The sequence below is a fragment of the Ixodes scapularis genome, unplaced genomic scaffold (genome assembly GCF_016920785.2).
Source record: "Ixodes scapularis isolate PalLabHiFi unplaced genomic scaffold, ASM1692078v2 PGA_scaffold0__279_contigs__length_252992795, whole genome shotgun sequence".
NCBI lineage: Eukaryota > Metazoa > Arthropoda > Arachnida > Ixodida > Ixodidae > Ixodes > Ixodes scapularis.
Window position 1 is genome coordinate 166,535,338 of NW_024609835.1, and position 26,229 is coordinate 166,561,566.

Consider the following 26,229-nt stretch of genomic DNA (forward strand, 5'->3'; position numbering starts at 1 on the left):
ACGAAACACCGTGAGACTCGAGGCGGCCGCATACGCTCGGCAACATCACAGAAAGGATTTTGTCTTCTTACCACTGCTTCTCCTCCTCTCTTTCCAAACTTTTTTTTTATGACCTTTTTTTTCTTAGGCGTTCAGACTTCAGGTGAGAGTTAAGGGGCCACAGGTGAAAATTCCGCATGCGGCAGGGAAGAATGCGGTCGGCGTGATTTCCACTTATTTTGCTAGTCTAAATGTAATCGTAACTTCTGGTGGCGACATGGTTCCACATTTTGCAGATGCGGTTCGGATACGGATTCAAAGTATGCGGATGCGGATCAGATACGGATACAATAATGTAAAAAGTTTGCGGATGCGGATGTGGTTCGGATGCGGATACAAAGTCTGCGGATGCGGATACTCAAACTGTTACCCGCGCAGGGCTCTAGTTACATAAGGTAAGAGAGGCTGGGGGAGATGCATGGTTTGCAGCGGTTGGACATACTGTTTTCCAGGAAGCAGTAGAAATTTTATAGGATTGCTGGAACAAGTGAATTTCACTTAAAAAAAAAAGATTAAATTAAAATAACTTAGGAACATTGCCAGTACGTTGTTATTTCGAAAATGGGTGATGGGTGGAGCATATAGGGCTCAACCCCCATATATGCTGGACAGTGCTTCAGTGGCGCCTTTCTCTTCCGTCTGAACGGAACTTTAGCGGTGGCTATCGTTCCCTCTGAACAGACTCTACAGGGTTTCCTAACTTTCCATCTGGACGAAGCTCTAGTGGTGACAATTGTTCCGTCTGGACGGAACCCTAGGCACAGCCTACTTTAAAACAGGTGAACATAGAAAACACTGGAGCGTACCGGAACCCCATAACTTTCACAAAGTAGCATGAACCTTCATAATTTTTTATGTTCCTACAAGAGTTGCTACATGCATCGGCACCAATCTCTACTAGGAAGGTGTCCATGAAGTGAAAAAACCTCACTAGAAACAAGGCTTCGGAGCTGATATCTGAGAGGAGCATAAAGTAAAGAAAACTACCTTAGTTTTCCTTAGACTTTTTACATCTGCACGAAACCAAGTAGTTCGGTTATTATCAACATGGCTCCAGTAGCGCAGATTGGAAACTCGAATCTGTCATTTTAACAAAACCCCGCGGGTGTCACAGGTCATTGTTACCCCCCTTTTGATGGGAAGAAAGCAAGGGATCACGTCCCCGTGTCAAAACAAAGAAACAAAACCAAATGTACCGGAAGGCGAGATGCTCTCAACGTTGGCACGCATTTCCACTTCGTGGTCGAGTCCCGCCATCCTGAGGAAAGTCTGAACGCCCAGAGAGCTTGCACTCTCTGGCAAGAGGATCTGCGACTCTGCAGGGTAGGCATCAAGTCGCCAATCAATCACTCAACCAGCCAAATAGATAGGCACAATCATTCCAAGCGTTTCGTGTGGTGTTTTTCTCGAAACGAGAACTCACTTTCGAAGGACTGGAAGACTTTGGCATCATCGGGCCAGGGCTCGTGAGCTGCGAGAAAATTAGCTGCGTCCAGTTAATGCGATTCCATCGAAAAGCGGGAACTTTGCTAAGATCAAAACATTGACCGTAGACGGTGCAGACGACCTTGCTTCGGAAATCGCATCTACACACGAGGAAAATGTAACCTTACCCACCTCCAAGTTCGACTGCGATGGATTCCGTCAAAAGCACGGATGGCATGCTTAAAACTTATGGTTATATCAAAAGTATCTAACAATTAAATACAGCAAAACATTGTATTCTGACGCTGCGCCGAACGTGCGCCGGTACGAGCAGCAGAAACGAGTAGATGGCGAGGATGGCGAGACGAGAAGCTTTCTGGTGGTATCCTGGTGGCCGATTTGGAGAACGAAGCAAGCGACTCAAAGTGATTTAAAATAATTGTTAAAATAGTTATCAAACTTCGCTGAATATATTATGTGGTTAATACGTATGCTTGCTAACTTAAGCCACAGCTGTTGGTATCATCTCTTTGCTTGATATCGTTCATAGCGGACGTAGAGAGGAAAACTGAGCCACACCCTACAACATTGTGCATCCAGCTGCAGCAGTCGGCATGGCGTCCTTGGCGCTCGGGGTAACCCCTCGATTCGTTCAAACATTGCGTCTACTTCCTAAATTCCTTCCGCCCGGCACCTTCTGTTTCCAATCTCGGAATGTGCACGTCACCGCCTTTCTACTCGGCGTCAAGGGCACGGAACTACGGATGCCGTCGCTTTCGCCCACCATGACCGAAGGCACCATCATCAAGTGGCTGAAGAACGAAGGGGACCCAATTCAGCCAGGGGACGTCCTCTGTGAGATTCAGACCGACAAGGCCGTCGTCGCCTTCGAGATCGAAGACCCCGGCACGCTCGCTAAGATACTGAAGGATGAAAGCTCGGGCGCACTGTCCGTCAACACGCTCATCGGCATTATGGTCGAGGAAGGCGAAGATTGGAAGGACGTTGATGTGCCGACTTCGAACGAGGCTCCGACCGCTGCGCCGGCCTCTGGGGTGACCGCCGCCGCCCCTGCGAAGGGAACCGCAGCAGTACCGGAGAAAGCCGCAACATCGGCAGCTAAACGAATTCTGGTAGGTCCAGCTGTCAAACACCTTCTCGATGCTTACGGCCTTAAGCCTCAAGACGTTCCGGCTAGTGGTCCGCACAACGTTCTCCTGAAGGCGGACGTTATCGAGTTTGTGCAGACAAAAGGCGTCAAGAAGTCTTCCGCGCCTGCCTCGGCACCTCTTCCGGCTGCGTCGAAGCCGGCCCCGCTGCAGGGCCCCATAGCCGCCGAAGAGAACGAGTACGAGGACGTCCCTTTGACCAACATGCGACGCGCCATCGCCAAGCGGCTAACACTGTCCAAAACGACCATCCCTCACAGCTACATGACGGTCGTGTGCCACATCGACGAGACGCTGAAGACGCGCAAAAAGTACGCCGCCGACGGCGTCAAGGTGTCCGTGAACGATTTTATTATCAAGGCGGTCGCGATGGCCCTCGGGCGCGTGCCCGCCATGAACGCGGTCTTGCAGAAGGACGACAGCGTCCAGATGAACTCCTCGGTGGATATCTCCGTGGCGGTGGCCACCGCTTCGGGCCTCATCACGCCCATGGTCAAGGACGCGGACGGGCTTGGCATCGACGAGATCGCCAGCACTGTCCGGGAGCTGGCCGAACGGGCCCGGCAAGGGAAGCTGAAGCCGCACGAATTCGAGGGTGGCTGCTTCTCGATTTCGAACCTGGGCATGTTCGGGATCTCCGAATTCAGCGCAGTCATAAACCCGCCCCAGGCCGCCATCATGGCAATTGGCGGCTCCAAGGCGGTACCTGGACCGGACGGAAGACCGCGGCAAGCCATGGCGGCAACGCTGTCCTACGACGCCAGGGTGGTCACCGACGAGAGCGTCGCCGAGTTCTTAAAGGCCTTTAAGGAGCACCTGGAACAGCCACTGAACATGCTTGGGTTGCCCGTGGCACGGCATACGGAAGCTCAGGGATCGTAGGAATTGTGCGGTGTTGTCATAGTTAATTAAACTTGTAGATATTAGCGATACCTAAAAGCCGAAAACATGCTCATTTAGCCAATGCTCTTGTCTTGGCAGCAGTGTACTTCACGGGTTTTTGCTCTCGATATGGCATAGTATTTATTGTAGAGGTATAATTTGACGGTGCTGATAGTCGTTACTTCCTGCCTATAATGGTTCTGAAGATGTCTCGAGACATTGGAATCACGACTGTCTCAACTCCATGTCAGCTGAAGAGCATGTAATAAATGCCATGTGTGCACAGGCATGGCTTCTGGGTAATGCTTCTATAACACCTGTAGTATACATGTTTGCAAACACGGCATCTGGCCGTCGCCATAACTCTGCTTGCATCCACGTGCCTGCATTGACGAGCACCAGCCAGGGTGCCATGCATGGAATTGCGTATAGAAGCATTTTCTAAAAGCTTAAGCTCAGGCTGTCATGTACTGCAAGTAAGGGCAATTAATTAATTTAAAAAAAATCATGGTTCCAGAATATTTTGCATGAAAATATATATGGCTTATGTGACATCATTGCACCATACTGGTGGACGTTTTTACTTTTTCTTACCAAGAATAAAGCTGGTGCAAATCGCAAGTTCCGCACTCAAGCTCTTGAGAGTTCACTCATCACCTTTTAAACCGACGATTTCTACAAATAATAGATGGCTATGCTTGTTCACAGACAAGGCAAAATACCCATGAGGGTTCAGTCTGTTTGCATCATGTTCAAATCTCACTCCTTTGCCACCAATAGACCAATTTCACCAACCATCTGGCACATGTACAATGCCACTATAACTTTAGCCCACAGGAGGCAGTGCATGAATGAGTTGTGCCATTTCAATGTATTGCGGCAGTGTAGCCAAACTAAGTGTCACTGAACGATATTCCTATTGTTCAATTGCTCAAGCATCAAGGAGAATGATGTAGGTCAACATTACTAGATTAGCTGTTACAGAACTGCACATAGACGCTGTTTGCCCGAGCATTGCAACCCTCCTCTCCCACAGCTCGCCTCCCGACATTCGACGCACCACCGTTTTTGAAGGACGGCTGCTATGGTACCTGCAGTGTATTCTATGGAATACGTATGTTTCATAGCACGGCATCTATATGGCATTTCACCATAATCCATGAAACACAGTTTTGAAACAAAAATCTAGATGGCGCTTCAGACGACAGGAGGCGGACTGGAAGCGAGCGCGTGCAGTGCGTAGATTTACACCATAGAGTTATTATAATGTACGCTAGAGGTTCAAGTGGCGCTACAGTGCTGACGCAAATTGAAGCAGACAGCAACCAGTCGAAAATTGACTTCCGGTAATGCATTTCTATGGGAAAAAGTGAGTGCATTTTCTCCCTGCGCTCAATTATAAGAGCAAATATCCCAAATAATTCGTACGTACTAGGTAGCTTGGAACATTTCTCAATCAGGCTGACGAAATAAGTGGTCAGTTACGACGTTTTTCTTTCAAATTCATCGCATTAAAGACGGTGCTAAATTGGCTTCGTACGTGTATTTATGTGCACTGTCGGACACTGTTAGCGCGAACACGACGTCGGCACTTTTCAGCGTGGGGGATATATGTGCCAAACAAACAAAGAATATCTGGAAATTAAGAAAGACGGCAAGAACTACGCAGTAACACTGGATCAGTAACTACACGTGCATGTACGATCAAAATAAATTGAAGGCCACGTCATCTATTCCGATTTTAAATAAGTACCGCTCGATTCTTTCTGCTCTGAGCGAAGCTGCTTGTGCGCTTAAAATATCACCGGCACGCTTGAAATCTTTGAGAACAAGTGCCCGATAAAGGCTCCCCAGCAGAGAAAATAATACGAAGAGACACCTTTCACAGCCCACGGACTTCATGCTCTACGTTTTGAAAGTTTTTATCCGCTCATGACGACGGGGTCACTTTCATATAGTGACAGATTGGCATATTATCACTATATAAGCGTCACCGGAATGCTGGCGAGCCTTGAACACACTATATTCCTTTCGATTGTTATTTCGCTTATAATCGTCGCTTGTTTTTACACACCTGCTGCAGAACACACGTTTGGGACTGAAATGTAGCGAAGTTAAACATCGTTCACTGATGAAAAAAAAATGCGCTCACTAAAGCAATTGCACGTTAGTGTTAATCAAGGTACATACTATTCGGTACGACCCAAATAACCAGTGTTCCGTGATATTTTTCGGCAAAGGGGCAAAATGGATCCACGTTTTCCCATAGGAATGCGCAGGAGCACCGCAAAAGTAGACTGCTTGCTGTCTGCTTCAATTAGCATCACGAAAGTCGCATAGACACTAGCGCCAGTTCAGGGTGTCGAACCGGAACCGAACCGGTATTTTTTCCGGAACTGAACCCGAACTCGAACCGTTATATTGTTATCGCGATGAACCCGAGCCGGAACTGAACCGGAAAAAAAATAACGGTTACCGGCTCATGTCAAAACGGTTTGGCCACGCGCTGTTGACAAGGAATATGCTATCAATGCCATTTGTTTTTTAAGTGCCGTCAACTGACACACACCTCGCTTACATATTTTTCTTCTCCACTCAGTCTTAGGAATATAAACGCTGCATCCATGAATCTTGACATAGGAACCAGTATTGCGCTGGTCGCGGCTTGCATGGAAAAAAAAAAATTGAAAGGCTGTGCAAAAAAAAAAAATCGCGTCACGGGATTTCATTTTTCTACGATCTCGTAAATCCTAAATGCTGCTGCGTGCTCATTTCATAACACGTTTCTAGAACGCACGAGTTCTTGAAGCTTGCTTCCATCGGAATGAGAAAAGAAAAGGCTGTGGAGTTTGATAATAATGCATCCTGTTTCGTATAGGCACTTAGAAGCTAACATATTTGTGAGACAGCGAACTCTTCTATTTTAATGTTTATCCTATTACGTCCTTCTGGCGTTGCGTTCGGTGAAGTGTTTTTCATATTCCGCATCTTGTTTAATGAAAAAAGGCTAGTTCAAATAAAGAAAGCTGTATTTTCTCCCCACTGTTCCTTCAATTGCTTACACGCCGAGGTGGCGGGATGGTTAGCGAGTTCTACTTGTAAGTGGGTTTGTAAGGAGGTCGCGGATTTTACAGCTACTGCGTCGGACCCAATTAGATGAAGTCCGAATGCGTAAACGTCGGTGAGGTAACCTTTGAGTGCACATAAAGAAACCATTCCTGGTAGAAATCCCTGAGCCTTACACTACGATGTATCCCGTTTCGTATGTGCTGATTTCAGATGTTTTATTTGTAATTTATTTTGATGTTGCAATTTGTCACTTATAATTTCCGAACCGGTTCGCAAACCGGTTTGCGGATCGAATTAATCGAACCAGAACTGAACCGGAACAAAATAAATTTACCTGAACCTGAACCGTAACCGAACCCATATTTTTTTCGGTTCGACACACTGCGCCAGTTGAACCTCTAGCGTACATTATAACTCTATTATTTAGACTTCCAGCATTCTCCTCGATGCTTGGGTAATTTAGCAAAAGGTCTATTGGCCGAAAACCTGCCTTGTCTTGAATAGGATGAAATTAGGAATTATGCTAAAATGCCATTTTTGATCTTTCTCTTGATCCCAAGACGACTACAAGCTTCCAGCATGCTCCTCGCTTACACTGTTAGGCTTCACATTTTCAAGTGAGGATCAGTTATCAAGATGACGGCCATTAAGGATAATTCTGGACCCCTGGTTGTGAAGTCATGAGCAGGGCACCACCAATAGTGAACACAGGTGTAAATAAAGAGCCCACAAGTAGGTAGCTAATGTTCACTCATTTATTGCACAAAGTCCTACGTAGTAGCACTTCTATGTAGAGCTATTGTAGCATGGGGCTTCAGAAGCAATAAATTAACAGGTTTGTATTGATGCTAGAACTCTGCAGCAATCATTCACAAATCTGGATGTTGCTCTTCAATCAGTTGATTGTAGTTAAAACTGCGTGTCCAAGAGCTATCTGCACGTTATGGTAAACTGCCGAACCATGCTATACAAGGAAAAAGAGGGGGCCTCGTTTTGGGCAAAGAAAACTCTCGCCAACATGCATGAAAAGTAGTAGTCGAAACAAGTAGGATGAAGCCCAATGTTTTTACAAATGCTTGTTTAAAAAAAATAGCCTCGCTATCCAGGGATCACTGGTGTAACACTGAGTATTGCTAATCAATAACAAGAAATAATAGTCTATGCTTATCCCACCGAAAGGATGCGCAAATAATGCGATGACTAAGGCACCAGACATGTGCACGTCGAATCGGCCGATGTGGCAAGACAGAATTCTGTGGTATCATGACCTTGCAGCCTGCCGCACAATTTCTGCACCAGTGATCTCGGACTTGCATTGCGCCATGTGACCCGTGACATTTTGAGGTGCATTTGCCTAGTGCTTCAGTTTCACATAGGACCAGATTGTACTTCTTAAGCCATTTCTAGTTTGTTTTTTAATGTTCTTGTTCTAAGGGCAGAATGAGAACCCAGGCAAATAATGAGATATGTAAACGTAAATAGATCAACACAGACGGCCAACTCTTCCAAAACACAGTCCCCCTTCCACCTCAACGTCTGTCACCAACTTCCTTCACGCCTATGGTGTGTCTTGCAAGAACTGTTCAGAGCTGCTGCAGCATGCAAGAAGTGTAGCTCGTCAATGAACTAGTGGAGAACATTGGGGATGGGTCATCTTCTGCAAGCATGTGTCTACGGGAGTTTGCAAACTGGAAATATTAAGTAATGCTTTATGCAGATAATGATTGTCATCTCGATCATCACTGACCCTAGTTTCCATACGAAAGGCAAAACTGCTGTCAAGTATGATGTTCTTGCAGTCCCTGTTCAGATAGTAGACAATGCTGTGGAATGTAGTGGTGCAAGTGCACAGGTTTAAAAAAAAACTTTGCTTATACCCCCCCCCCCCCCCCCCCCCGACTCTCAGTAAATTATAGTCGGTATATTCCAATTTTCTGTTCATTCAAAGCAGGGGTGTGGTCCTGGTAATTACACATACGAGTATACGGTAAAAAATGTGTGGTAATTGGAAGTTTAACCTTTAGGACTGGTTGCTACAAAGGGTTTTATAACATGCTCGAGAAGTCCGGCAACTCGAAAGCATGCAAAAAAGCTTTGAGATTATGCTGACCCAGCTTAAATCGCACCAATGTACACTTTATCGCTTTTACCAACCATGTGCACAGTCGGAAAAGGGGCAACAAGCGCGGTGCGCAAGTAAGTCTCTGGGCGGCCAAGCCGATTCAGGGGCCAGGCCAAGCCCAGGCAGTGCCAGCATGGCTACAGGCACGTGCATAGAGGTGTCGTTCCCACAAAAATTATGGAAGCGAGCGCAGCACGTACGGCCAACAAAGCTTGGTTTGAGGCATGACCCAGCCCTACGAGATGTTTTGTCCATCGAATAAATTGATGGTAACAAACATGCAGTGGTGTGTAGTCTTTTGGGAAGGCACATCATGCAAGTGGTTAGGCCTAGGAACAATCATGTCGCTTTCCGTGCCGAGTGGCCAACTGCTGCCAACAAAGAAACTGCTTGCGACACCGTGGACTACAATTTTATATATTTTTTGGTGAAGAAACTGCTGAAGGCCCCCCAATAACGGTTTGCGATTTGCAAAGCATAGTTAACACTCTGAATCTTTGTTAGCGAAATGCTGCACGTATCCGTTAGCAGAGGCACGCAAAAATTAACTTCTCCCGGTGAGCACCAAAAACAAAAAACAGCTCCAGTGTTTTTTGCTTTCTTTTTTTTTTTTTAAGTTCGGAGTGCACCTAGTTAGAAGCATTTCCCTGTCCCCACAAGTTTTGAATTATCAAGAATCGACCTTAACAGCATCTGTGCAGCTCAAGGATTCCTCAGGATGATGCACCTGCATCTATACTTTGGACAGCGTTGTCTCCTACCACTAAAACAAGGTATATAATGTTTGGTACACTTAAGTGGTACAAGGTCAATAGAAAAGCATCACAATCAAATTGCAGATGCTGAAAAAAGACTGAACAATTGCCAGGTCATGTTATGAATGCTTTAGCATTTAAGAACTCTGCTCACATGGGGCAAAATAGAACCTCAATGCACAAAAACACAAAATGTGATAGCGATTCTACTAGGTTATGTAGCTATGTCACCGGGGGCCCTAGTCAAGTTGGCTGTACCATAGAAACACGGTCACAATCCCACCTGACTTCAGTTTTATGGACTGCCAAGTTTTCTCTAGGCACTGTAATTCCAGTTTTAAAATAAATAATTTTCAGGAAAAGCAGACGATGCAAAGTGCATGAAATACCGGGCTCAGTATTGTCACAGCATTAATAGTGCCAGAAATGATAGCACTGCGCTAGACGTAAAGACACCGGCACAAAAGAAATTTGGCAGCTGCCATAAAAGTAGAGAGACACACACAATGTCTAAACCTTTGTCAACACAGTTCCTTGGTTGTTCTACCATCTGCAGCATGTGCACATTAATCTTTCTGACTCAATAAAATATACCTGCCAGGTACGAAAATAGCAACCATAAAATGGATCGTGGGAACCTGAATCACTGCTGCACCATAAGGGCACCGTCAGCAATGCTCCTCTCTCGCACCACAGTCGACAGAAGAAGGGCACTGCCAAAGTTCAAGACTGTTTCAACTTGCAAGAGAAGACCATGCAGCAACTAAAACGGTGGCTTTGAAAGCAGTAAGACACAAGGGGGCCAAATTATTGCATTGCCACACTGACCGGCACCGACAATGTTTGTCCCCCCTCCGACAGTCCACGTTAAGATCCCATGGTCACCAGACAACCCTGGCTTCCCACCGGAGATGCACACCACAAAGCAAAAAGTGGCACCCACAACAGCAGTCAGCACCAGAGGTCCTGCTTGCACATGGGACAGGTGCTCCTGTCCTTGAGGCTTCTCCGCAGGCAGTCGCCGTGGAACAGGTGCCGGCAGGGAGTGACCCTGGCCAGAGTCATCCTCTGCAGACACACCGAGCAGACGTCGTCAAAGTTGGCAAGCTCCTGCTTGGTCGCAAACCGAAACCTGCCAAGTTGGCCCCTCTCCTGAAGAAGGACCTTGAGGTGTCTGTCCATTGCCTTGAGGCCTAGGTAGACATTGATGTAGCTTGCCAGCAGGCAGAGACCCCAGCCCCCCTTGCCACTGCACCAGAAGGACACGGCCACTATCATCAGCAGCGAGCTGAGCGAGGTGGCCAGCTTGCAGAGCACGGGGGCCCACAGGGTTTCGAGGTTCTCCAGGAACTCCAGATGGAGCCAGGAGAGCACCATGGGGACCTTGTCCTGGCAGATGCGCTCCGTGAGGCAGAAGTAGAGGGCTGTGAGCAGGACATACGTCCAGGTGGGGCTAAAGTGTTCCAGGCCTTGCTCGAGGCCAAGGACAAGCAGCATGAAGACCACCGTGATGACGACCGTCACTCCCTTTGTCAGGTCCAGTACCATCTAAGAAGACAGAAAAGGAGGGCAGATGAGCAAGGTCCCTTCATACTCTTGTACTCACCTAGCACTGACAGCGTTAGAAACTTGTCAAGGTTACCGCGCTCTGTTATGTCCTAATCAGGGTGTCGAACCGGAACCGAACCGGTATTTTCTCCGGAACTGAACCCAAACCCGAACCGTTATATTGTTATCGCGATGAACCCGAACCGGAACTGAACCGGAAAAAAAATAACGGTTACCGGCTCATGTCAAAACGGTTCGACCACGCACTGTTGACAATGAATGTGCTATCAATGCCATTTGTTTTTTAAGTGCCGTCAACTGACACACACCTCGCTTACATATTTTTCTTCTCCACTCAGTCTTAGGAATATAAACGCTGCATCCATGAATCTTGACATAGGAACCAGTATTGCGCTTGTCGCGGCTTGCACGGAAGAAAGAGAATTAAAAGGCTGTGCAAAAAAAAAAAAAAAATCTCGTCACGGGATTTTATTTTTCTACAATCTCGTAAATCCTAAATGCTGCTGTGTGCTCATTTCATGACGCGTTTCTAGAACGCGCGAGTTCTTGAAGCTTGCTTCCATCGGAATGAGAAAAGAAAAGGCTGTGGAGTTTCATAGTAATGCATCCGGTTTCGTATAGGCACTTAGAAGCTAACATATTTGTGAGACAGCGAACTCCTCAATTTTAATATTTATCCTATTACGTCCTTCTGGCGTTGCGTTCGGTGAAGTGTTTTTCATATTCCGTATCTTGTTTAATGAAAACTTCTTTAAGGGTATAATTTGAGTTACCGAAGGCTAGCTCAAATAAAGAAAACTGTATTTTCTCCCCACTGTTCCTTCAATTGCTTACACGCCGAGGTGGCGAGATAGTTAGCGAGTTCTACTTGTAAGTGGGCTTGTAAGGAGGTCGCGGATTTTACAGCTACTGCGTCGGACCCAATTAGATGAAGTCCGAATGCGTAAACGTCGGTGAGGTAACCTTTGAGTGCACATAAAGAAACCATTCCTGGTAGAAATCCCTGAGCCTTACACTACGATGTATCCAGTTTCGTATGTGCTAATTTCAGATGTTTTATTTGTAATTTATTTTGATGTTGCAATTTGTCATTTATAATTTCCGAACCATTTCGCGAACCGGTTCAGCGCCCCGAACCGGTTCGCGGATCGAATTAATCGAACCGGAACTGAACCGGAACAAAATAAATTTACCTGAACCTGAACCGTAACCGAACCCGTATTTTTTTCGGTTCGACACACTGGTCCTAATGCAGTGGCTCTCAAATGAGGGTCCACGAACCCTTTGGGGTCCCCGAAGGCCTCAACCACCAGTCAAGCTGAGCAATCAATTTTATTTTTGTTCTTTTTGTTGATGTTGGCAGTTTCACAAAGCTAAATAGACCAAACCATGTCTACCAAGTAAGTAGGGTTGATCATTCTCTGTTTTGGAGCTTGCTTGTACATATTTAGTTTTCTTCATTTGCTACATGAAGCCAAATCTTTATATGCTGTGTGGTACACAGCAAAGTCGTAGCAGCAGATAACCAGTCACTCATCCACTTTGTCAGACATTTTTACTTGGTAAAGATGAGTTTTTCATTGTTCTTTAAATTAACATTGATGAATTATTGATCTGAACTGGTTATGTATGCCACTATGCAATTTCAAATGATAGGATCTGGTGTGAGTGACATTTCCAGAGTATGCAAATTTTGACTGCTGGCAAAAATGACAGCATCGGCAATGTTTACACTTCCGATAGAGTTTACATTATCTGTGTCAGTATAACTGTTAATTTCAAAGCAAATACCATATTTACACGAATGTAGGTCGACCCTTTTTTCAATTTTTGAAAATCTGAAGTGGGGGGGTCGACTTATAATCAAACCAAAGCATTACGCCGCCGGCAAAAACGTAACAATCGCGATATCATAAACACCTCGGCTTGTTACGAGGTCAGCCAATTGTACCTCTAGCACTGCACTATTCTGTGCGATCATTTCACAAATTAATTATTGTTTTATTTTCGCGAATGAGTATTATTGATAGCGATTCGCAAATTAACCCGAATATATGGCGGTGAACAGCGCACGGCACGCCAGACTCCCGGGGAGTGGCGGCACTTCTTGTATGAGTCACTCTGTCAACTCCAGAGGCCGCTGGAACAGCCTCACGGCTCACTCACCCCGCTGCTTCCCTCCGCAGTGTTTCGCGCGATTCACGGTCGCACATTGTTTGATCTAGAGGCACTGTATCTCTAGTTGATCGAGTGTCGAGATCATGCTGGAGCGCTAACTATGTTTATTTTGTGTTGACAAGCTTCATCCGGGCACTTTAGGTTTTCGGTGCTCGTTTATGGCCATTCTTCACTCAGAAGCAACCAAGTGCGCTGGTGGACGCAAGTTCGACCCATCGGAGCGGGTGATGCTCCAGTAGAGTCTGCAGTGATGCGGGATGTGACGGCAAACAAAGAGGCTTCCGCAGTCCAGCAGTCCAAAGTCTGTATAGGTGGGGATGCCTTCCGGAGTTGGAGGTCAGGCTTGGAACATACAACGCCAAAGTGTGCAATCGGTCCCTACCCGTGACGTCCAACGCGATCGCTGAGCAAGCGCAGAAGATGCGGTTGATCATTTGCGAAGTGTGAGATTTCGTTAGACCACGCCGACGACGTGCCTCGAGAACGTGGCAGTGATGATGACGGGACTGACATCACCAGTGCGGACAAGTTGTAGCCTAGTCGCGGATGGAGTGAGAATGACAGGGAGCTGCTTCAGTTGTCCCGCCTCCAGCGTGAACTTCCTAGTTTCGATAACGCCTGGGCATCTCATGCACCTGGCGCGTGCATGTGCAGCCAAAGCACGCCAGAAGGCATCGATCACGTGTTGGAGGCTCGGCATCCTAAAACAGATACTTTGCCGTTCTCACGTCCTCGCAGTAAAATGTGCATGTAAAGCTTTTTGTTTTTTTTTTTCTTGATGAGCAGTGTGGGGGGGAGGGGGGGGGGGGGGGGGGGGGCTGGGGGTCGACTTACAATAGTGTAAATGCGATATACACCTAACAAAATTGGAAAATCCTTGCCGGTTTTTTAACATGCCTGAAATCCTAGCATGCCAAGTTTCCAGTAAACAGCCTGACAAAGCAATTCTTTGTCAGGACAGCCTGACAAAAGAGCACCCCAGGACCCGTGCTTGAGGAAACAGATTACCACTGGTGATGAGTTTACTGCAAATTCAAAATCAAACAACAGCATTATCAATGCAGGCTGTGCATGTAGGCCTGAATGTACAGTGGAAAATCCGGAAATCTGTTGGTATCCAGATATGCAAACATCTTTCATAAACCCGATTGCTTTTGAGTAACTTACAAAAGCATTGTGCACCATGCTGGTCCTTGGTGGACTTCACTTGATTGCACACCATTCAGCCATACGGCAGTCCGAAAATGCGGTGACAAACATGCACCTTTAAAATACTGTTAGGACTTTTGTCAAGATGTTAATTTTTTGCCAGAGCCAGCAATTAACAAAAAGATGCCACAAGACAAAAACACAAAAGACCAACCTTGCAATTACAATTAAATTAAATCCTGTCATGCTGACAAGCTGTAAACAAGAAAATAAATGTGACGAGAATTTTAAAGACCAAAAAAGGTGATGTCTATTACTTTTTCCTCCTATGGGTTCACCTGGGACGAGATGTTCGCTTTGACCAATTCAACTACGACGAATGGGCCTGCTCCTCCCTGCCATGCAGGCAATGCCATGAAGCAGCAGCTCTGCACTGCTGCTGCAAGCTTTCATAGTGGAAACTGGGCTGAGCAGCAGCATGCCACTGTACAGAATAACTTTTTCGGAATGCTGTTGCACTGCATGCATGCAAAACAATAATGAACCCCTGTCTACCTTCATATGTCCCAAAAGTGTACATAGACGATGAGAGCCATAAAAATAGGGTCATGCGAGTATGTAAGACCTGTGATGTAAATCTGTATCAACATAAACTAGTACAAAGCATGAAGTTGGATTAGTTGGTGAGCCATAGTGACAAGCAGGAAAAAACAGCAAAAATGGGTGACAAAAGCAGAAGTGAACATAAAGATGCTTATAAAATACTCTCATCACCATTGTTCTCATATTTGCCATTAGCATTATGAAGCTGAGTTGGAAACTGCAAGACTTTGCCAGGGACAGCTTGGACAGCTCTTACAAATTGAGGAAGGTCTTGAGTAAGCGAATAGTGGCAGAGGAAGCTATAAAGCCATAATGACAGCCATAAGAGGATACTTCACACATAAATAAGTAAAAAAATTCTTGAAACAACTTCTTAAGGCCATTTCACATAATGAAGTTTTTGGGAAAGACCTGTGCGACGTACTACAACCAATCAACAGACTGGGAATTCCTTCCGAAAAATTATACCCCGTAAATAGCTTTTTCGGTCTTTTCTTTACACTGGGTGCTTTTTTTTTAGCTACCGTACTCCACATTTTTGAACAAAGGGGGAAACATCTTATGAACGCAGTTTCCGCTGCAGGTTTATATGGCTCGGCAAACATGAGATGGGAATATAACCATCACTATTTTCAGACTAGTTAACTAAAGTAAATTAATTAATTTTGGATTACTGGAATAAGGATACTGTAAACGACTTAATTTTCGCAGGCTCAAATTTTCGCGAATCGCACAAAAGCTGAAGTGTGAAATTATTTGCGGGTTCTAATTTTCGCGAATCGAGTGTAGCTTCCGTAGTGTTCACATATAGCCCGAATTGTTCGCGGGACGTATTTTTTGCGAACTGAAGGCTATTCACGAAATTCGCGAAAATTATGTTCCCGCAAAAATTTAGTCGTTTACAGTATATGTTTGTTTTTATTACAAGCTATGAGGCGGTCGTATGCCAAGACTGTTCCATTTAGTAGAATTTGCGTTACCAACACGTGTTCCGCAATACAGTTGCCGACCGGTTTTTCGGACAAGTTTGATTATTTGGACGTTTTCGCAGAAACCGTTAATGTATAATTTTGACCGAAATTTCGGACACCATAAAACTTATTGCTCAATATTTCGGACATAATTTGCATGACTTTTGCGCTATCGCGTGAAAGCCGCCGCAATAGCGCAGAGAGCTTAGTCACCGCCATTTTGGTTGTTTTGATTTTGCCCTGTAGCCTCGATACCACGTCCTATGAAATAAACAAGCTGGGTTGAGACTATAGTTGGGTTTTCTGGTTCCGCTATAGCCAACATGGCCGCGGTCTGCCCATTCTTCCGGCTCTTCCTGTGGTCCGTGTTTTTTTAGTGCAACCTTGAGGAGAGCGGCCGTCTGCCGTTCTTGTGTTGCTTGAGCACAAAGGTTTTCTGCCGATAGGATTAGTATTGAAGCGAGCTTGGTAGACTAAACGTTGTCTCCAAACAGTGACGCCAACTTCAGCTTCGCAGTTTGTGCCAACAAAGCGCAGCACTGTGATCAACCAGATCAACAAACAAGTAAAAAGTGAAAAATATAAAGCGGAAGTTGCACGAGAACTTAATATTGACATTGAGCAAGAGGAAAGTGGCCAATACACAACGAAATATGCGCGGAAATTTGATATTTTGGCTGAAATCGATTTTTCAGGGATGGAACTGGGCAAAGCAGCTTTGGAGCAACCATGGAAGCAGAAAAAGCTATAGTTTGGAGCAGGCTGGGAGCAGCAAAAACGAGGTCTTGCAGCAAGTTGGGAGCAGTACACGAGATTTAAGAATATTAAAATAGAGGCTAAATGTCGGCTGGTTTTCAAAACTAAAAATATGGCATGCAGGTAACTCCATGCAAACTTAACAATAGCCTCAACAAACTTTTTAGCTGCAAATATTTTTCACAAAATTAAGTACACAAAACATATGAAGCAAAACTGCGCATGACAGTGTGACACGTGATAAAACCAACTTGTAAAGAGGTAAATATAAACTGGTACAAATAGCTTTCATTGCTCAGCATTGACTAGTAAGGTGCACCGAAAAACAAAATGCAGGTACAAAAATGCTCTTTCATTCTTCAGAGACTAGAATAAGATAATAAATGCCCTGGTACATATAAATCTATTGAGACTTTATCAATTGCTGACGAAGACACGTTTTTCTAGATTCTGAGTCAGTACCGCACTAGCATCCGCTGATAGCGCTTGTCCAGACTCAATGTTCTCCATCTCTTTTTTTTTCTTTTTCAGTCTTGATTTAACTATTGATTGCGCGTGCTCAAGCATAGTCCGCGGACAGATGCGCTGTTCAAATTGTACTACTCTTCTTATCGAAGACGAGCTCTCTTCGTACTCACTTCCCTCGCATCACTGTTCTTCCTCTTATGCCTCTTGACGTCTTGCTTTTGGACCTTAAGTCTTTCTGTCTAAACTTTATGAGACTTCTTCACAGTTTGCAGCAAGTCTGCTGTCAAAGGTTCAAAGGTACTTTCGTGACATCACTGCACAATCGCTTCAAAGTGCAACCACGATCTGGCAGCTCATTTCTTGCTCCGTCATACGCCTCACAGCTTACTTGGTTGTTTTTTTTCCCATGTTTTCTGCATGGGGCCGCGGTACAAATTTGCTCCACTACTCAGATCTTCCAGATGAAGCGACTCCAGGACTTCAGAAAAGAATGGTGAGCATGCAGCAACGGCAGCTAACGTTGGAGGCAGCAGCCTTCAGATACAGGTTTTTAGATTCAAATCCACTGGCGTCCCATTTGGGCCAGAAGATCCGGTAACAATGTCGCCAACAGAAACTGCGAGACGGCTAATTTCAACGAGGCTCGTTTATAATTTCAGTTTGGGCGCACCTTGGCGCAATTTTGTTCTTATTTACACTTTTGTATCAGTGTGGTGCATGAAAAGTCACTAGGCGCACAGCGGCACAACTGGCGGCAGTTCCATCCCCGATTTTTCAAACCGTTTTGATTATTCGGACATCTTCGGGGTTTCCTCAGAGCCCGGAAAATCGGTCAGCGACTGTACTCGTCCCCGAATTTTGCACTTTTATCTGGCTAATGTAGCAAAGATCGGCTATTAGCCTTGAGAAGAAGGAGTGGTGCCACCTGGCAGCTCCTTGTCGTGATGCACTAACAAGTATCACGTGACCACTTCTGCACTTCGTTGGTAGTATGTAGGTTGAGGTGTATCGTTCACAATTCATGCCCAACTGGTTAATTTGAACGAGATTTGGGGTTTGTATATGACCCGATTCTTCCGCTGTACTTCCCGTCAAAATTAAGCACAAGCAGCGCGACAACAGTGGCATCATGACCTACAGAACAGGACCCAGTTTCATGTTATCGTGCTGACAACGACCAAATCAGTCATCGTCATGGCTTCAGAGGCTTGTCAAGTGACCAAACAGGTTGATTCTCCGATGGCATGATTTCCGGAGTGAGTTTTCTTTTTCTCGGCCTGTCGGAAACAGGCAGGCAGACAAAATAGAAACCAATCGCGACGATGGCCGACCAGGCGTTACACTTGGCATTTTGATCACCTTTTTCTTTTTTTTCTTTGTGGTTTGCCCATTTAATTTTAGGGAGTCACACAAAAACATAAAGTGTACGTACCACATGATGCGAGGGTAATCTATAGCGTGTTTATTTGAGCTTAACATCAAAGAAAGTAACAAATAGAATTGACAAGTGTGGGATCAAGAAAGAGATAAAGACTCGCTTACACAATACAAGTCCACTAAAAAATGGGGAAGTCACATGAACATATTTATTTAAAAGAACACTGACACTACCCAAAATTTTAGTAAGGTCAAGAAAGGCAGCTGCTTGAAACTGAAACTGGACTGGGGAGGAAGAAGAAATATAGAGAAAGATATAAAAAATCAGGTCGCTGTGCAACTTTCTTTTTCTTTTTTTTTTTTCCTATCAACGTATTTGCAATTATATAGAAGCCACAAAAAATGGGTATCATATTTTTTGTCCATTTCTAGCATTGAGTGTGGGCCTCGGACGACTCACGACTGATGATCTTTGGGGGTTGTGTCTAAACCATAGAAAACTCATGTGACCGCGGAGAAGAGTGAGCGCCCCGAACTCAAACCGGCCAGTTCTCTATCGGCGGTTTTGGGACAGAGAGAAAACTAATTTCGAGCCGCAGATTGTGTTCTGGGTAGTTGGGCTCTCATATGTCATGTATGAATAAAAACCTAGGCAAGCATAAATACCCTGTCAGCGTTCCTTCAATGAGGCTGCTGGTCGTAGGCGGCGAGTGTCGAGCACCATGCTAAGCCTTCCAACCCACCTTGCTAGGTCTTCCCACCGACTTGAGAAACAACTGAAGTTGTTGGGATTGTTGGCATTGCTTCTGGAATCTGTGAATCTAGCGGACTTCACCGAGAATTGTAGTTTTGATTACTTATTTCCTTTCGTCTGCTGCTTGAAGCCAGGAAGTGCACGAAGAGCATGTAGAGGTACGATTGTTGGTCTCCACAGCGAAGTATCCAAGCGGTGTTGGCGGCCATGAAGCGATCATAGGATTCCATCGTACCTTACACATAACATTCGACTGTTTCACTTGCCATATTCAGATTTGTTTTTAGGTTTTGTTTTACGCACATTTTGCGTAATAGCAAAAACAAAATACACTTATCAAACAGTTTCTGCTGCTACACACTAAAGCAGCAAAGCAAAGCAGAGAAAATACCTGACTTCATCAAACGATACTTGTCACTAAGTCACCATCGAGATATCGCAGTGCTCCAATCAATCCCACTTGAAGCTAATAGTGCTTAATTTTGCAGGTTTGCCAGATTGAGCGGATAAAAGGTGGGATTAAGTAGAAAATTCAGGGGCAGATATCTCGGAACAGGGGCTGGATACGTAAATTCTGCAAAATAATATAGTCTTGGCATACGACCGTCTCAAGCTTTGTAATACAAACATACATCCTAATTACAATTTTTAAAAGTTAAATAATGAATTTTAGGTAATTAGTTTGATAATAAAAAGGGTTATATTCCTGTCAGATGCCTGCCAAGCCATGAAACACGCAGTGAAAACCACATTCATAACACTTTTTCCCCCCTTTATTTAAAAATTTGGCGCAGCTAAAAAGTTTAATGTTACGGTCTTACATCCCAGACCACTGAGAAAGAGATTGAAGGATGTCCAAGTAAGAAATTGAGGATTAACTGAGGCCACTCGGAGATCTTAGCCTGCAGCTGGATTTCCCTAACGCTGTCTCCTTAGCACGACTGACCTTTTGCGTGCTTCAGCCTAAAGACTTTAACCCTTTCTTTTCCGTCCTAGACACAACAGTATGAGTGCCCCTCCCACCCCCCTCACCTTGGTAACGCTCATGGCCAAGTGGCGTATCTTGGACTGGTCAGAGACATGGACGTAGGGGCTGTAGCCCCGGACGTTGAGCAGGTTCCCCACGTAGTGGCACAGGTAGCAGAGGATGATGTAGAACAGCAGCGTGTAGAGGCCCGTCAGCCGGTCCCCGGGACAGAACCAGCGGTCGCACAGCATCAGGAACAGCAGCTGGTTCAACAACACCAGCATGGCTTCCCCCCGCTCAGCGGCCCCCTCCACCCGCTCGTTCAGCGTCTCCAGCAGACCCCACTGGGTGCGCAACAGCAGGCTGGCGGTCTCCATCGGCGCCCACGCAATGCCCAGCCAAGACAGCGGATGGGAGCACTCTGCAATGGCGGCATCGCGATGCACGGTTTGTACCCTCCCCAACGACAGTTTGGGGTTTTTGGGGACCTTGAGAGGTGCAGAGACTTTTCTCCATCTCAGACATTCCTCAAAGAATCTTACAATGTGGACCATAGAATGACAGCGAAACGAAACAACTTCCCTCTAGATGAGCTCCACTGCATGGCTTGCAGTCTATTGTTTGCAAGACTGGAACAAAACTCGAAGAGTTCGATAAACTCTTGGGCTTTTCAGCCGTTCTGACAACCAAAGAAGATGTGTCGAAACCGCATGTTTCTGGGGCTGTAAGCGCCATTCAATTCAACAAATTTCTAAGCCTTCAAGACTGCAAATTCAAATATAATATTACAAAGCTTGCTATATGTTTATATGCATAGGACGCCCGTAACAAACACACCCGAGAAATATATGGTCTGGTCAGTTATAGTAGTACCTTTACGGTGGTCATATCGTAAAGGTACTAGTGTCAGTGAAGAGTTCAGGAGAAGCTCCTCCCAGTTCTTTCTACTTTAGCAGAGCGAACACGTTTGCTCTGCTAAAGTGGAAAGAGGTGGGAGGAGCTTCCCCAGAACAGCGTTAACCTGTCACCGGCTATACACTTTTTCCACAAGGGCGCAGCCATCTTGAATGTCATCACTTCTGGTATGCAGTAAAGCATCATTTTGATATCTCCACGCCACTGTAAGGTGTTTACAAAAATGCTTGATTTTCACACATTCTTGTTTTGCCTCACCTCTATTTTCTTGTATAATCCAGGCTAAAATGTTTTATTATTTTTTCGTCCTGCATACCAGATACGGAACCTGAGTGACTGCGAACGACAGGAAACAAAAAAATGGCTATAGACCTTTCCAGCGGCAGTCTCGAACGAAGCGATTTACAGCAGGCGTCTCTGGTTTTGAGAGTGTATGTCAGTGTTGCCCGACTGCGCTGGGCTGTGGATTTTTTGTCAGTGGGCTGTGGCAGCCTGCGTAGGCGCAATTCCGGACGCTGATGGCAACTAAATTGCTTTTTTTTGTTGTTGTTGTTTTTTGTTTTTTTTGTTCTATGGCGAATAAAATTTCTTGAGGTGTTGAAGGAAGCATTCTACTATTTTTGGGAACAAAAACGAACAAATGAAAGCTATTTCTGGCGAGTCTGGAAAAGGTTGCAGCTGCACCCCCCCCCACAAGAAGTTCTGTGGACACCCATGGCTATGTAAGTTTCTGCCATATGGGCTTGTACAGTCACAATAACACTTTAGCATGATAATAACACATACTTTTAATGCAGTAAAATAACTAAGGCATAACTAGGTAGTCTGCACTGCATGAAATTTCAGCTTTTAAATATGTATAGTTTGCAGACTCCTGTCCAGAAAATACAGTTATCGCCGCCCAACGTTCTAGAATGTGCACAGTACAACGCTGTTACAAGAAAAAAGCGATTGTAGAATATTTGCTTTTCTACAAGAATCAAAAGACTGAAATCCAAACTACCGTAATATCCAGAGAAATAGGCCACCTCAAATCGAAAGCAAATCAGGTGAAAATAAGGAGCGGGCTAACTTTCGGTGTGTGATCAAAAAAAGTTGAAAAAATGCTAGTTTTAGATTTTGGGACCTGCAAAACTTGTAATCACAGGGAGGAGCAATGAACTCAAAAGGACCGTCCTTTCCAGTCAGCAACATTTTGCTTATCTCCTGCCGTGGCTAAGTAACACCATTTCTGCCAAGGTCACCATTGGCCAGGGTCCTGCAGTTAGTCCAAGTGACAGGCACGTACGTAGCCAGGAGGGGGGGGCCCTGGGGCGTGCCCCCCCCCCCCCCCCAAAAATCTTCCATTTTGCTGGGGCCTCCTCTACCCCCCCCCCCCCCCCCTACAGCATTTTGTCATGAGCGACGCACCCCCCCCCCCCCCCCCCCCCCCATCCCTTGGAAACAAAATCCTGGCTACGCGCTAGACAAGCGAGCTATCTTTCGGAGGTTTTGAAAATAAAGAAATTCGTGCCAAAAGCTGAGGTGGGTTCTCTTTCAGGGGTGGGGCATCTCTTTGGATTTTTCGGTACTAGTATGGAGGGAAGTTATCATTTTTGGGCACTAACCTCAGCAGTAAAAATTGGCACCTGCCTATACATTTTCGAAGTAAAATGCAAACAAGTGCAGATGTTCTGTTAGTGTTAATAGTGTTGCACAGTGTAGAATTTATACTTCCTTGAGCATTCAACCACAGACACAAATTGTGTGCCCTTGCTCTTGAGAGCTGATATCACAGATGGATTGTTAAACTGCTAATGCTTAGCACATTATTCCCAACACAGTGTGAAAAACCGTAATGGCTAAAGCATTTCTTATAGAACTGCCAACTCACCTGTTGATGATACATAATGTAAAATTGACTTCTAAAGTTTGGACCCATTCTTTCTGGTTGACACCAAATCAGCTAAGTAAAAACTATTATTGCTAACTTTAATGTAACAAAAATGTCATATACTAGGCCAATGTCTAACTTGGAGTACTGGTCTTTTGAATTTGATAACTACAGGCTACTGACAAAAAAGATGAGGATTTTGCGGTTGGACTGCAACTGTGGCAAACGCTAGCTATCACAGATATAGAACAAGCTCAGGTCCATCGGCACTCTATATACCCAAGAGGACTTGCGTCACTTAGGGTGAAGAAATAGGTTAGAGGCAGGACGTTAAAGTCTTTTAGCATCGCTACGTTGGAATTATCACCCATCAACCTGCGTAAAAAGCAGAGAAAGTTTGGACAGTGATTAAGGCGATAGAAGGCATTGCAAAGCCTAGATTGTTTTGCAACTTCCTCAATGCCAGAGTAACAGTTTCAGGAGAGTGCAATTTGATTGTGGCTCTCTGATAATGTGCCTCTGCTCTCTGTCATTTTGCTTTCCTAGAACTGAGACTAAACTATTGTGTACACAAAAGTTCTCTTTCATCGACTGTCTCACGAAAACTGCGCAAGGACAAGAGGAACTTAAAAACTTTCGCAATGTTTCAATTAAAACCTCATGCAAGTATGTCACACAATAAAATGACCTCTTGAAACATATCTGAGCATTTAGTACAAGAATGATTAGCTCCAGAAATTTCAGGCAGTTTTCCTGCAGTAAGAAGAATGGCTCCCTTTCTCTTGGCCTCTCTCCAAGAGAATCTTTCTTGTACTAGGCATCATAATCATTTCCTGCTTCCTTGTGGCACGTGCTCTCCCATCGCTTCCTTAGACACAGAACATAAAGCTAACTCGAAAGAATTCCATCAAGCACTCAACCTTTGGAGATCCTTCTAAACTGGAAAGTTCAGATGTACTACTCTTAAAGCAGTACCGCATAAAACCAGAAAGAGCGTTGGGCACGTTCCAATCTTAGCCTCTGGTGTAAAAGTTAACTAAGTTTTTGTTCTCAGAACCTGAACACCTTCAATTCGATGTAATGGGGAACATTGTGCGACCATTAATAATAATATGAACACCGTGCAAAATGATAATTTGGAACTTGTCATGGCTTTGACACAAGTCGCTAAGACAGATGACGCAGCACCCGATAGAACATACTGAAGTGGGCCTTTTTAAAGACAGATTGCTCGTGTCTCCACACTCCGTGCCTTCTAACCAGTTTGTCAGTCTCCTAACTCCCTCAATATCTATATATATATATATATATTGGAGAGGGATGGTTAGAGAAGACCGCATCGGGCGGCTGAATTTATTTTTCTTTATAAAGACCCCTCTCCGTTTAGGTGCCCTGACCTGTGATAGACGTCCGCTGCTTTTCTTTCTCTCCAAGCCCTTGTGCACAGTACCCGCACTTCAACTTGAGATTATGCCCTCGCTCGTAACGCCGAGAGAAAGAGAGAGAGAAAGATAAGTGATGTAGCATGTAAGCAGGAATTTCGAACCCTTTCGCTCTTTTTTGTAGTCAAGACACACACGCAGTCTGTTACCACGCGCCTCTAAAGCATTCCGAACCGCCTTATCAGGTCAACAGCCGCCGTCGAAAACAAGTACAAAAAAGACAAAAGGGGCAAGTCCGATAAACAAACGAGATCGCGCCTCCGTTTATGTTTTTGTATCTCGTCGACTGTCTCGTCACGTGAAAAAACGGAAAGACGGCGCAAACAAACCGAGCGAAGTCACGACCGGCGGTCCAGTCTCGTAGGACACAAAACAAAAAAGGAAAGCGACGTTGATACGGAACTAAACCAGCTTACCGGCACTCAAATCGCCGTCGAATAAGTCCTCCGCCGCACGCCTTGAGCTGTCACCGAGAACGCGAGTGGTCACAGGTGCCGCCGCAGCAGAAACTCCTGCGCAGGACATCGCGAAGCGCGCCACCGAAATTGTCAAGTCAGAAAGAAGCCTTTGCGAACAAAGAACCGAGTCCGCAGTCGCCACACCGAAGGGGTTCCAAACCGCACGCCGCTGACGAATTTCGCTCACTGCGAAATTTCCGTTACACAACGGCGGAAGACTTTCTCGGCTGCAGTTGCATTTTCGACCCCCACGCGCCTGAGAGTCCGTTCGACTTACTTCGAAATCTGTCGGCAACAAGTTGACGTCACCGCGCCCTAACAAAACAAAGAAATGTCATAGTGCGTATTACAAAACCGCGGCTTTCCGGAAAGCTAGTCTCGAGGTCGGAAACGTCAGGTAGGCTCGGAACGAAGAAGTCGCGGCGTCTTACATGACACCGATCGGAGCCTTCAAAGAAGAATCTCACCTTTTTTACATGACGCGGCGCCGTCTCGTCGGACGACAGTGCGACGCTCGGAGAAACCGGGAAGGCCGTTTAACTTCTTTTTTTTCTTGCTCTTTGACTATCTGAAGACTAGACACCCGGTCCCTGGCACTTTTAGATGTTTACGATGACGAAGAGGAGGTTTTAGGACGCCCCGAAAAATCGACTCGCCCCAAACTTGAGACTACAACAAATACACAAAACAATTGTGTGCACAGTGTTGCCACCAGAACGTTCTGAACCCGCTAAACCTGGCTAAATAGAGTAAAATGGCGCCAGTTTGAGACGTTTTGGCGTCGAGACCTCCAGGTTTCCTCCCGTGACATGCTGTATTGACTGGACAATTAAGCATGCAGTCATAAATTTTAACATTTAAAACAAATTATTATTTTTTGATCGCCACCGGCAAACCGTGCTGAAACCACACGATATTTTGTTTTAGTTAGGATCGCAACCGAAACTATAGAGAGTTTTAGTAGATCGTTCCGATACCTCCGATAGCCCCGATAACGATACTATGCATGCGCAAGGGAGGCGGTGGCGGAGTATCGGGTATCGTTATCGGAGTCATGCAGAACTGTCTACTAAAACTCTCTTATGTTGAAGCACAACATCATTGCCATTTCAAAGAGCACAATAAGTTCCAGGCTTCCCTTCTTTTTACCACTTCTCTCTCTCTCTCTCTCTCTCTCAAAGAGCAGAAACGTGATATAAGTAATGGGAAGAACATAAAACATAAGGACGGACAAGACGTGAAGTAGAAACGTGATGTTTAGGTAGAATTAGAGTATCGAACCTAAATT

The 26,229-nt window shown here is 45.3% G+C and overlaps 3 protein-coding genes across 4 annotated transcripts in view; 1 reads left to right on the forward strand and 2 right to left on the reverse strand.

Annotated features, from left to right (window-relative positions):
- Window positions 1-2,071, reverse strand: part of LOC8029245 (metaxin-2) — a 42,969-nt gene extending 40,898 nt beyond the window's left edge. The window contains exons 1-3 of the mRNA XM_002404022.5: window positions 1,657-2,071; window positions 1,463-1,510; window positions 1,236-1,355 (exon numbers count right to left, since the gene is read on the reverse strand). Of these exons, the coding sequence (XP_002404066.2) occupies window positions 1,236-1,355; window positions 1,463-1,510; window positions 1,657-1,702 (214 nt within the window). The 5' untranslated portion in view covers window positions 1,703-2,071. The remainder of the gene's footprint in view (window positions 1-1,235; window positions 1,356-1,462; window positions 1,511-1,656) is intronic.
- On the forward strand, window positions 1,879-4,144 carry LOC8029248 (pyruvate dehydrogenase protein X component). Its single transcript, XM_002404021.5, has one exon. It carries the CDS (start codon window positions 2,079-2,081, stop codon window positions 3,513-3,515), a length of 1,437 nt encoding a protein of 478 aa, XP_002404065.4. The 5' UTR covers window positions 1,879-2,078; the 3' UTR covers window positions 3,516-4,144.
- Window positions 4,145-7,325: 3,181 nt separating this feature from the next.
- LOC8029246 lies at window positions 7,326-25,639 on the reverse strand. Of its 2 annotated transcripts, XM_029970117.4 has the most exons (4): window positions 25,409-25,502; window positions 24,900-24,995; window positions 20,319-20,674; window positions 7,326-11,009 (listed from the first exon to the last, which is right to left on the reverse strand). In XM_029970117.4, the coding sequence occupies exons 3-4, from the start codon at window positions 20,628-20,630 to the stop codon at window positions 10,413-10,415; spliced, it is 909 nt and encodes a 302-aa protein (XP_029825977.3). In that variant the 5' UTR covers window positions 20,631-20,674; window positions 24,900-24,995; window positions 25,409-25,502; the 3' UTR covers window positions 7,326-10,412. The 2 variants fall into 2 exon arrangements, with proteins under 2 accessions (XP_029825977.3, XP_029825920.3); XM_029970060.4 differs by lacking the exon at window positions 24,900-24,995 and having other exon boundaries at window positions 25,409-25,639.
- Window positions 25,640-26,229: the final 590 nt, after the last annotated feature.

Excerpts from the sequence above, each read along its gene's own strand:
- LOC8029248 (XM_002404021.5), top strand. The coding sequence starts at position 2,079 with ATGGCGTCCTTGGCGCTCGGGGTAACCCCTCGATTCGTTCAAACATTG.
- LOC8029246 (XM_029970060.4), bottom strand. The coding sequence starts at position 20,630 with ATGGAGACCGCCAGCCTGCTGTTGCGCACCCAGTGGGGTCTGCTGGAG. Across the intron at positions 11,010-20,318 it reads TGGCCATGAGCGTTACCAAG|ATGGTACTGGACCTGACAAA; the intron begins GTGAGGGGGGTG and ends CTGTCTTCTTAG.